This window comes from Culex quinquefasciatus, chromosome 3 (assembly GCF_015732765.1).
Source record: "Culex quinquefasciatus strain JHB chromosome 3, VPISU_Cqui_1.0_pri_paternal, whole genome shotgun sequence".
NCBI classification, from domain to species: domain Eukaryota; kingdom Metazoa; phylum Arthropoda; class Insecta; order Diptera; family Culicidae; genus Culex; species Culex quinquefasciatus.
Window position 1 is genome coordinate 25,122,739 of NC_051863.1, and position 13,086 is coordinate 25,135,824.

The 13,086-nt window shown below is 36.9% G+C and overlaps 1 protein-coding gene across 1 annotated transcript; it reads left to right on the forward strand.

Annotated features, from left to right (window-relative positions):
* Positions 1-8,674: 8,674 nt before the first annotated feature.
* Positions 8,675-11,100, forward strand: LOC6041945 (hexamerin-1.1). The gene is made up of 3 exons (XM_038264264.1): positions 8,675-8,837; positions 8,902-9,029; positions 9,095-11,100. The coding sequence occupies exons 1-3, from the start codon at positions 8,735-8,737 to the stop codon at positions 10,964-10,966; spliced, it is 2,103 nt and encodes a 700-aa protein (XP_038120192.1). The 5' UTR covers positions 8,675-8,734; the 3' UTR covers positions 10,967-11,100.
* The last annotated feature ends 1,986 nt before the right edge of the window (positions 11,101-13,086 follow it).

Genomic DNA, 13,086 nt, shown 5'->3' on the forward strand with positions numbered 1-13,086 from the left:
GATATTATTCTGTTGAATTGTTATCTTAAATTTTTTATGTTTTTATTATTTTTATTTTTGATTTCTGGCATTTCTTTGTCTTATACCAAAAAAAATTAAATCAAAAATTATGAAAATTTAGAAATTTGAAAGTGTAAAATTTTTAAATCTTCAATTAGCCGTTGCGAATATTATTCTGAAGTTTATGTCACAAAACTCTGACCAAAGTTGAGAGGGTTACAAATCAAAACTACAAGCTATGGTTTTATTATTTTAAAAGTGTTCAAAACACACTTTAAATCAGTACAGTTGTTTTGCATCATTAGTTTTCAAAATATCTAGCTGATGGCGAAATCCTTTTTTCGTGAGAAAAAACTTTCCGCGGTTCCGCGACATGTTACAAAAATTCTAAATATTTTTAAACGAGCCCAAACATGTCGTATATGATTATCAAAGCAGGAAAAACATTTCAAATTTGTTTTCCGGACCGACCTGGTCGCTGGTCCTTAAAAGACTTAATCGAAATAAGTTATTTCCATTAAAATTGTGAAGCTAAAAACGAAACTATTGGCACTACGCCCCCCGGGGCATGGCCTTCCTCTAACGTGGGATTTCTGCTCCAGCGCCTCTGACGAGACAGGAGAAACCGGGACCGACGTTTTACTTCACCATCCGATAGAAGCTCAGTGGATAAGGCGGGAATCGAACCCGCGTCTCATAGCATCATCGGGATCGGCAGCCGAAGCCGCTACCCCTGCGCCACGAGACCCACACAATTGTGAAGCTATTTTTTTAAAATATTGTATTTGCTCTCTGTTTTTTGGTCCATTTTGAAAAAGTGGCAACATAAACTTTGGAAAATATTTACAATTGATATTCAGAAATAAGAAATTATAAAAAAATAATAAAGAAATTTTAAAATTTTCAAAATGCAAATTCTAATCTGTAAAATCCAAAAAATAGAAATTAAATAGTTTAAAAATGAATTATTGATCAGAAAGTATATAATTTGAAAGTGATGTTTAAGTAATTTAATTTCAGAGTTTTTGAATCCAAGCTTAAATTTTTTTAACGTTTTGAATATTTTTATCATTTTATTTCTTCCTTTAAAAATCGCAAGCTCATGCACAAAGTGAAAATTAGTTGATAATAAGTATTCACTTAGTTGATCTTCCGATTTTGATATATTAAATAAAAATTGAGATTGGCCACGGTGGAAACTAAAAATGTGACCAAAAGAAAGCATTTTGGACGAGTGGTTTCGGAAAAAGGTTTACGAAAAGTAATAAAAAATACACACAGATATTTCTCAAGCATTTTTCTCTAAGGTCTTAGATATGTAACTAACCATATTCTTAAAACCAAAACGATAAAATTAGAATTGTATTTCTGATAATAGTCAAAATTCACTCAAATGTTTTTCATATTAAATGCTTTCGTTTTTGAAAACAAAATCTAAATATTTTTGAGAAATTATGATAAATTTTGAAAATGTAGAGAAAAACATGTATTAACAGTTTAAAGGTTTTAATGCAAATGAAGGAGGGCTATTAATTTTACAATCCAAATTCGACTAGCCGAAGCCTCGATTATCCAAAGTTTCGATTATCCGAAGTTCGAAGGACTTCGGATAACCGAATCAGGAACAAATGAAATCGGCATGTTTTATTTGCTTGTTTTTAACATCAAATTCGGCATCTGTTTTTTAATGGTCCAATACACCAAGTTTTTGCTTTTGGGTGTTTTTAATACCCCTGACGGTTTCAAAAGCACCCAAAAAGCAAAAACTGGAAATTTGGTTTATTAGACCTTTAAAAAAACACCAGAAATATTTCTTGACCTCCATTTTGACCGTCACATTGAATCCAAAAATTCTAAATTATTTTATGGTTCTTCAGGGGTCATACTTAAGTTCTACAATCAAAAATAAGACAACAAGGTCTAAGGATTTTTGCTGTCCCTATTCAGACTGTAGTCCCGATTCGCCCCAGATGACGGTAATTATTTCTATGTAGCCCCTTAGAGCAGTCCGCTCGGAAATTGCTATTTTCGAAGGTTAATAACTTTTTAGCAAAAAACCAAATAAGGTGTCTTCGGGAAAGTTTTTCCAAATTTAAAGAAGATATTAGTTCTGAAAATTGATAAGAACTGGATAGTTATTGCGCCTTCCATTGGTCAAAAACTAAAACAGTTGCTTTTCTCCATACAATTTGACGATTTTGCCCAAACTTGGTGGTCAGTGGTCAGAAAAAGCTCAAATTTTGGAACTTAGGCTAGTGATGCGTAAATCTTTGATTTCAGGGGATAGCCCCAAGTAAGCCCAGATTTGGACCATCCTAACCAATGTAATGCTAAAACTACAAGATAAATGAGATGTTACTGAATGGAACAATGTTCAAATCTGCAGCTCAATTTTTAAATATCCAAATTTTGGATCCATAATCTACAAAAACTGAGCCCGGCAAAGGACAGGCAAATAACTTAGTTTGATCAATCAATTCTTGATTCTCTATCTTACAAATTATTTCTGGGAAGAGAACACACAATCATTGATTTAAATTTTTTTTAAGGTAGTTCAATTTTACAAAAATTGGAAAAAATTTCGGGGGGGGCTGCAGCCCGGAAGCCCCCCCCTGGCTACGGGCCTGGGGCAGACAGTCGGTGCTTAAGGTGTAGCATCCGCGAGGAGAGGAGTTCTGGCTCTTTACTATCAAGCCCCGGACAGACGGACCAGACTTCACCAGAAGTAACTAAGCGCGAGAGAGAGAGAGAGAGAAACAGATTGAGGTCTTTTGAAAAACCACAAAACGCGAGCTCTCTCATCAAGAAAAAGGTGAAAAAAGTAGCGATAATAAGGAACTTGGTCGCAGACGACGGAGTGGGAGGAGGGGAGCGGCTAAGTGGTGCCATAAGTAAAAACAAAACATTTATTAACATGTATTCTGCATATATTATGAAGTCGGCACAGAGGGAAAATAGCAAAAAGAAGTCCAATTTGGCTCGGATGAACATGAAAACAAAAGAGATTAAAAAGGGATATTACGGAAAAATTTGAGTTTCATTGGGTTTTCAAGGTGACAATATTTGTTGTGGAGACATCATTTGTTTTCGAAGGTATGTCTTTGCGAAACTTTTAACAACTGGACACACACACCACATCATAAGTGATTCAGAGCGGTTCACGGCGTGTTTCCTAGAACAAACTTTTCAGGAAAAAATAGTCATCGCTACTTTCAAATGTGTCTTATGAGCAATTCTCTACGAAATCGGTCTTTTTTCTTCAATTTTCATTTTTGTATTTTTTTAATCCAGCTGAAACTTTTTGGTGCCTTCGGTACTGTCAATGAATTATTTAGATTAATTCAATTTAATAAATTTGAGAATAAAAATGCAAAACTGTGTCGTTTTTACAGCTAAAAAATTTCACAAAATGCTATTAGAGTGCTTATGACTTGCACGTTTAAAAGTATTCATAAAATAAACCGTGATTTGAATCAAATCATTATGTTCTTCAATTTTTTTTGTTATTTAAACGTTTAAAAGTTTACGAAATGTCAAGTTTGCTTTTACGACTAATATCGTTCTTAGCGTTTTCACGAACACTTTTCCAGAGTTTTTTTTATTGAAAAGGTCACGACAGTTTATAGGACCTAGACATGTTAATTCAAATGTTCAAATGTTTTCACAAGTTTTAGCCTTTGGAAATGGATAAATATATTTAGTAAGGAATTTCTAAAAGAACAATTCTGGAGTTTTTTTTTAAAGTCCTATCAACATATGAAAGACAATAGTTCAAAAACTCTAGAATTATTGATAATCAAGTTTGAATTGAGGAAACTCCGGAAAACTCTCTCTTTTTAAATCAAACTCACAGAAAAATAAAAATTTATAGTTAACAAAAGCTTCGACCAAATCAAAAAAGCAATTCAACGATTAAAAAGCTGTTGAAATTCCGTACAAATCCGTATTATGCGTAAAATTTCCTACAAAAATTCCGGCCTGTTAAAAATCCGCGAAGAGGTTCGAAAATCCGTATGGTAAGGAAAAAATCCGTACAGTTGGTAGCCTTAGTATGCCCAAAGAAGCCATTTTGCATCATTAGTATGTCCATATAATTTCCCATACAAATTTGGCAGCTGTCCATACAAAAATGATGTATAAAAATTCAAAAATCTGTATCTTTCGACGGAATTTTTTGATCGATTTGGTGTCTTGGGCAAAGTTGTAGGTATGCAAAACTTGATTTGCAAAAAACACTATTTTTTATATGTTTTAGAGGACATCAAATGCCAACTTTTCAGAAATTTCCAGGTTGTGCAAAAAATCTTTGAGCGAGTTATGGAATTTTGAATCAACACAGATTGTTTTTCAAAAAATCGAAATATCGGTCGCAAAAAAATTTCTAATTTATTTTTGCAATCAAAAACTACTTAAGTGAAATTTTGATAAACTGCACCGTTTTCAAGTTAAATCCATTTTTAGGTGATACGACCCTTAGTTGCTGAGATATTGCCATGCAAATAGAAGGTGACGAGCGGGAATTCCCGGGAAATCGACCATTTTTTGACCTCTCGATTCCCGGGAAATTTTATACTTATAAATATTTATCGAAGCAGAATTATATAAACTAATCAGAAAAACATTAAAAAAATTCGAAATTGTTTAAAACATTGGATGTTCAATGTTAAAGTTCAAATAAATCAATGCTCCTCGAATCTTCATTTTCAAAAAGCGTAAATTTTAACTTGTAAAAGATTCCAATAACTATAATTAAGAGAAGCCAAAAAAAAAAAAATGTGGACCTCCAAATTCACCTTAAAGCGTACTTAGCAGTTGTACCCAGACATAAAATCTTAAGTTTTGTTAAAAAATATTCTCATGCATTATTTCTAAAAGCCTTTTCAATATAATTTCAATTTTTGTATCCTCTCCCAAGCAAAGCAATCCTCATAAAATGTTTTTTTTTTAATTTTAAGTAGGTTAATATCGCTGTACCAAAATAATTCTATGTTTTGATGACAATAAGTAATTTTGCCTCAACCTCAATATTAAATTATATTTTGGAGAAAAAAACTCTGTCAATCTTTGTAAAGTTATGGTTCACAAATTGTGAACATTCGGATTTTCCTGATAATTGTAAATATTTCTTCAATAAATATGTACAGTTGATCTGAAGGAGTAAAAAACTATTTTAAATAATTTTGAGTAGTTTTTATCTTATTACAAAAAATCCATTAACTGGGAAATTATATATTAGCTATTTTTTTACTTCATAAAAATCTAATAACAAGTTCTTGCAACAAGTTTGGGCCACTTTCAAAAAATCACTCACTGTGAATACAGAATCGTAAACATTTTAAATTACAATTTTAAGTCTCAAAAAGCTCAAGAAACGATCTTTTCTTTGCAGATTTAGAAAAAATAAAAAGGTAGAAATAGTTCCTCAAAATAATTAGGCTACTTAAATTAACGATTCATTGAATAAATATGAATTAATTGTAACTAAATTCATTGAAAAAGAACAAATTTATTACTTTTCTTTCCATATATTTTCCATTTCTTTCCGATCTTTTCGAAAACATTATTTTAAAAAGTTTCAAGTCAAGACTAACATTTCAAAAGGGCCAAACATTCAATTTTACGCCCTTTTAAAATGTAAGCCTTGGTTTATTTTTTTAAATAATAATAATAATCTCTCAGGGTCTTCGGGAGCCTTAAAGACAAGCGTAATTAGCGTACTCTAATTACTGGCACAACATGCTGGGTATCATCTACGTGAAATGCCAAACAAGTTCTTCTAAAAGTGGAGTTAGAGCGGATGCATGTCTGCGTACAAGTATCACGTTTCTGCTCTGATTTAGCTGATACAACCGATTTTTTGTTTGCAGATTTGAGATTGTTAAGGTTATTATTGGATTTTTATAAATAAATTTGATGTTTCCTTAATCAAATATGAACCAGGATCATGGATACAAAACATGATTTAAAATCGAAAATGTACTACAAATTACTGTTGCAAGCTTCATAAGTCTAAAAATAAAAAAATAAATAATAAAGAAAAAAAAAATGATTTTCTGTTGAAAATGCATTTTAAAGTTAGAGTAAAATTCGTGTGATTTAACTCTGAATGTAGAAAAAAAAATCGTCAGAAACTTTTTTTTGGTTTAAAAAAACATGAAATAGTATTTAGTAAAAAAACCAAACAGAAACTAACATTCCACACTAGGTGAACAAAAGTCAAAGTATAAAGTATAGTCAAAGTATATTTATAAATTGTTTTAAAATGATAAGATTTATAAGACTTCTATAATATTGTTGATTTCTTGATCATTTTATAAAAAAAATAATATAATAAAAAAATCATATTCTTGAAAAGTACACAGCAAAAAATTTCTGTGTAAAATCGCATGCAAAAGCAATCACATCACCTTTGTGAGAAAAAGCATGTAATATTGTATGAGAAAACGTGTACACAAAAAGCGTGTACCGAAGAAAAACAATCAGGTCTGCTAACCCCAAAAATAACACCAATCCGGAGAGAGTCATATTCAGATTACCAAGTCCGCGCCTCAACCCACTCGGCTATTTCACCGCTAAGAAAATATATGTATCTTCACCGATGTAGTTGTAGGTTCCCCATACATCGTATGCAGTTAACACAGTATACGACGTACGGAAAACCTACTGTTACATTGGCATTGATCCGACTATTGTCATAGCGGCGAGATAGCCGAGTGGGTTGAGGCGCGGACTTGGCAATCTGAATATGACTCTCGCCGGATTGATGTTATTTTTGGGGTGAGCAGACCTGATTGTTTTTCTTCGGTACACGCTTTTTGTGTACACGTTTTCTCATACAATATTACATGCTTTTTCTCACAAAGGTGATGTGCATGCTTTTGCATGCGATTTTACCATCGGATTTTTTGCTGTGTATTTCTCCCGAATCTTGCAACAGTAATTTGTAGTTCAATTTCGTGTTCTTAATTCTTTTTAAAATATATTTTAATACGGTTTTATGATTTTCATTTCACATATTCAAAAACTCGGTAAACTAAATTTTTAAAATGTTTGGCGTTTCAACCTTCTACAAAGTTGTTTTTGTCTTATTTTGCACATTTTGATGAGTAAATATCACCTAAAACACATCATTTGACAAGTTTCACAAACTGTTATTAAAAAGTTTCCAATAAATAATAAAGGAATTTGAAAAAAAAAATGTTTAAAAAATTTATATATCATAAATTTCTCGATGAATCATTTCATTCTTAGAAGCATTGGAAAGCTGAGAAAATTTTCTATAAGACACATTTGAAAGTAGCTATGACTATTTTTTCTCCCTAAGGTTGCCCAGAAAACACGCCGTTGGTTCGTAAGGTATGTTCACGCATCCTTTCTCCTCCGTTGATTCTGTGAAATGTAATCCGTTCACAGAATATGTCTCAGCGGTCAATGAAACGCAGTAGGCTTGCCCGCTTTAATTTTTGTAATACATTTTCGAGGTTATCGGATGCTTCGCAATCATTGGTATTGACAAGAATGAACTTGGGACGTAATCTAAGCACTGGAAGCTTCCTTCGGGATGTCAGCGAAGGTGACACTTTTTTTCTCTCGGTAATCTCGAGCTGTGTTCTCTGTGTCCGTAAATGGTACCACTATGCTCTCGGCTCGGGGCCATCATTCTCTCGACGAGTGCTGTCGAGTTTTGGGTGTAGAATTATTAAAATACCCAAAAAACAAATACTCAAACCAAGCTCAAGTTGTGACGATTTCTAATGTATGTATGGCACGTAAAACGCTTAATATGAGTATCAAAAGAATATAATACTTCAAACAATTCATACCAGACTCGCTCACACTTCCGAACTTCCGAACGAATGAGAGCAACAGTGTTTGACTCTCTCATTCACGCAGAGCTCGTTCGTTAGAATTTTTCCGGAACACCGAACCGAACACACTTCCTTTTGACTGCATTCATTTGACTGCTGTCACCACACTGGTAGTAAGCAAGAAAGAGAGGAAATAGAAAGAAAGAGAAGGAGCATGCGGTATCAGATCGTTCGGCTGTTGTTGAATGTTGAGCTCGGCATTCTCTCGGGTCAGCTTCGTGTGTGTCAACTGACGGTCTCATCCATATGACGGTCATGACTGGCGCTGTCAGTGAACATTCATCGATCGTGTTGATAATGTTAGCTAACACCCGAGGTCTGTCAAATCCGTAGAAATTTTAACCTTGAATGTATCCAGGTTTTTAAGCGAAAATGGCGTTCGAATTGTGAACGCCCGAATTGTCAAAATTGCGCAGTAGCACCAACATTAGAAAAAAAGTATGGCTGTCATGCCATGGCACACTTTTTTCGTAATGTTGGTACCACTGCGTGATTTTGACATTTCGGGCGTTCGCCATCTTCGCTTGAAAATCTGGATACAGTCTATCCCACTTGCTCTAGTGACAGTTTACGTTTAAAAGAGGGATAGGCTGCTTATTTACATTCAATGTTTTGCCTTTTTGAAAAGTTACTACATAAACAAAAAAATACGGCGAATTGACCTTGCCCGAAATCATCCCACGTGCAACATTGTAATACAAAGTAGGAATGTAAATTTGAAGCATTGATAACCCAACCTGGGCTATCACTGCGGTACATTTCGCACAGATGCACAGCTCACAAGCCATATAAAAGGCCTCCCCCCAGCAGTGGCCACAATCAGTTCAGTGGTGTGTTCCTCCAGCGAAGAGAGTTCTACAGTCAGGATGAAGCTGTTCATTGCCGCGATCGCGGTGTCCCTGGCCGTCCTGGTCAGCGGATCGTACGTCCAGCAGCAGCCCACAGGCGGCGATAAAATGATGAAGTATGGTAAGTTTGAGACGTCTGTTCGGCACTCTGAGTACGAAATTAAACTAAAAAGATGCGATTTTAGCGGACAAGGACTTCCTGATGAAGCAAAAGTTTTTCTTCGAGATTCTGCGCAACATCCACATGCCGCTGCAGTACGAGGAGTACATGGTGTACACCAAAACCTGGGTCGAGGACATGAAGATGTACAATGTAAGTTCGGTGGGAGTCTTGCTTAACAGTATTTATGTCTCATTGCGTAAAATTCTTACCCACAGAATGTCGATCATGTGATGATGTTCATGAACATGTACAAGATGAACATGTTCCTGGAGAAGGGCAAAGTGTTCACCATCTACAACAAGCTGATGATGAAGCAGACGTACATGCTCTTTACCTTCCTGTACAACTCGATGGATTGGGATACCTACTACAAGAACGTGATCTGGGCGCGCGAGAACATCAACGAGGGCATGTTCATCTATGCCGTTACGCTGACCGTGCTGCACCGGACGGATCTGCGCGGAATGGTGCTGCCAGCCATCTACGAGATCTATCCGTACTACTTCTTCAACACCGATATGATCCGATCGGTCACCTTCCGCAAGATGTACGATCCCAAGTTTGGGTTCTACGGCAACGGAAAGTACAACGTGGTGTACTCCAACTACACTCAGACCTACCCGGTGGACTCGGTGAAAATGATGATGGACGGCGATATGATGATGATGGACGGAAACATGATGATGAGCTACTACTACAACGATATTGGACTGAACTCGTACTACTACTACTTCATGATGGATTATCCGTTCTTCCTGGATGGAGACATGTTCGGTCTGATGAAGGAACGCACCGGTGAGATGTACCTGTACATGCACCAGCAGCTGTTGGCCCGTTACAATCTGGAACGTTTCTCGAACTACATGCGCCCGATCAAGACGCTGACCTGGAGATTCCCGCTGAAGCTGGGCTTCTTCTCGATGCTGAGCTACTGGAACGGAATGAGCTTCAAGAACCGTGACTTCAACTACATGATCAAGGATGACGACTACCTGAAGCTGGAATGGCTCATGGACTGGGAGATGCGCATGCGTAAGATGATCGACGATGGATACTTCATGATGGACGATGGAACCAAGATTGATATGCGTGACTGGAAGAACATTGATTTCCTGGGCAAGATGATGAACTGCAACATGGACAACATGCTGTGCACCAAATTTGGCTTCATGGACGTCATGTCGCGCATGCTGCTGAGTGGAAACGACTTCATGTCCAAGATGGTTTGGCCCTCTGCCCTGATGCACTTCGAGACCTCGCTGCGCGATCCGATGTTCTACTCCATGTGGGACCGCATGCTGGAGTTCTACTACATGTTCAAGAACTACCTGCCGATGTATACTGTGGATGAGCTCATGTACAAGGGAGTCGTCATCAAGGATGTTGTTGTTGACAAGCTGATGACCTATTTCGAATACTTTGATGCTGATATCTCCAACGTTGTCCCGATGACCAACGTCGACAAGTACTGGGACATGACGGTTCTTGGCCGTACCATGCGTCTGAATCACAAGCCGTTCACCTACACGCTGAACGTGATGTCGGAGATCACTGGCAAGGGTATGCTGCGAGTGTTCCTGGGTCCCAAGTTCATGGACATTATGGACATCAACACGTTCCGTACGATGTTTGTTGAGATCGATCAATACATGGTTGATCTGATTGTTGGCAAGAACACCATCATCCGCAACTCGCGTGACTTCTTCTGGAGTGTCCGCGATCGCACCATGTACACTGATTTGTACAAGAAGATGATGATGTCTATTGCCGGCAAGGACAAGTTCATTCTCGACATGTCGGAAGCTCACTGTGGATTCCCGGATCGTCTGATCTTGCCGAAGGGATGGACCAGCGGCATGCAGATGCAGATGTACTTTGTCATCACTCCGTACATGATGACGGAGGTTAAGGGCGATATGATTTTCGACAAGACCTACATGTGCGGAATGACGACCATGGATATGCTGCCAATGGGCTTCCCCTTCGACCGGAAGATCGATATGACGTACTGGTACACGAAGAACATGATGTTCAAGGATGTCATGATCTACCACATGGACGAAATGAAGGTCAACCAAAGCTATTAGAAGGACGCAGCTTGAACTATGTTCTATGAAATGGATTGAATTAGTTTTTGATAAATAGCTATGAATCGCACGAATAAGCAATAAACAACCGCCTTTGTTAGTTACACACAAAGGATTAGCGCAACGCAAAGTCACTCACACAGTCATTTGATTCTCACCACCTCTCTCATTTGAGCAGGGCCGAGTTTGAATTGTTCAAACATTTCTATCACCTTTCCCAAGATTGCATTCAAATGATTGCTGTCACCACTCACAAGCAAGAAAGAGAGAACAGGGATATACAGAAAGAGCGTGTCGCGGGGCTGCTTGAGTGTTGAGCTCGGTTTCGTTCGTTACTACCTTCGTGTGCGATCTTTGACGATCTCTTCGTAACGACGATCATGACAGGCGCGTTCATTCAACGATCGAGTAGATGTTGTAAGCTGACTGACTATATCTTTAAAATTTGTAGCAATCACTTGGGTTGAAGAAATGTACGGGAACTGCAAGGTATGTAGATAAGATAAGGTAAGGTGGGTGTTCCAGCTGTCAAAATAGTTAGTTAGCACGAAACCCGGATTTTATATGGCGATTTTCTGAAAGTAGGGTTGTTAAGCATGCCGAACTGAACCGAAAAACGTGTTTAGCAAAATTTATTTTTTTGGAAAATAATTATGTTTTAAAAGCATGTTTCGGTTCGGAAAAAACGGTGAAATTTGCCCGGATAATGGTAAAATTTCCACTTTTCTGAAAATCTCCATATAAAAACCAAAAACAATTACAAAAAAAATGATATATAGACATAAGGGGTTTGCTTATAAACATCACGAGTTATCGCGATTTTACGAAAAAAAGTTTTGAAAAAGTTGGTCGCCATCGATCATGGCCGTTCATGGTCACCCGCGACAGACACGGACGACGAAACAAAGAGAAACGCAAAAAGTAACTTTTTCAAAACTTTTTTTTCGTAAAATCACGATAACTCGTGATGTTTATAAGCAAACCCCTTATGTCTATATATCAAAATTTTTGTAATTGTCTGCTCTACAACTTTGTAGAACATTGTTACAATTTTCCATAAAATGACATGTTCCAAAATTTTTTACAATCGAGTAACGGAAAATGGGAGAATTTTAAAAACTTTTTTAGTGTTTTTTTTCGATGAAAAATACGTTTTTTTCGGAATTCTGAGTACGCCATCAAATCGGGCGTCTAATTTTACATAAAAGTCCCTTTGACCCAAAATTTCTATCTCATCACCGTTTCGGCTGCAAATTATTAAGTCACGAGATATCAAAAAACGGACCTCAGATTCGTGATCAAGGACAAAAGTTACCCCTTAGGACAAAGTTTCACGCAAATCGAAGAGGGGTCGGGGCAACTTTTCGCGATTTCGTGTGAGTTACCCAATTATTCTGCAATTCTGCGGGTACGGAGATAGGCCTACTTGATCGTTCCTCATTTGGGCATTAGTTGCAAGGGGTAGCGAAAAGGCCGCCATCTTAGAAGTTCAGAAAACAAACACTGAGAATCAGTATTATACATATTATGTATAAGTGTTGAAATCTGTGTGTTATCCCGGTTGAACTCAAAAGTCCCATGCAAATTTGATAAAGCAAACTGAAAAAAGTGTAATGCCGATTCTCAGTGTATGGGCGCACTGTTTGATCGACCAAAAGATAAAAGCAAAAAAGTTTAAAACAGAAAAATATATTCAGCCAATATTTGGATGGAATCTCCATTAATATGATGAAATTTGCCATCAGCAAAACAATTCACGATTTTTTTTCAGAAATTTACCGTTTAAAATGCGAAAAATTCGAAAATCAAAGACCCAAACATTGATTTGTTATGGGCTACCATTTGACAGATAGGGCAGATAGTGCTTTTGTTGTGGGCTCTCATTTGACAACCGTGCTAATGTCGGCTGTGGTCAGTTTGCTTTGGACGGAATAGGGTTGTCATCCCCCCGATTAGTTGTCACGCTTGATAAGACAGTAGTTACCTGTAGTTACGATCTGATCGTGCTATCTTGTCACACCGAGCAAGTGCGACAAAGGGAATCTGTTCAAAGGACTTTTTGTCACATGTCAGACTGATTGAAATTCGGGAATCCGGCCACAAACTTCAGCCAAATTTTG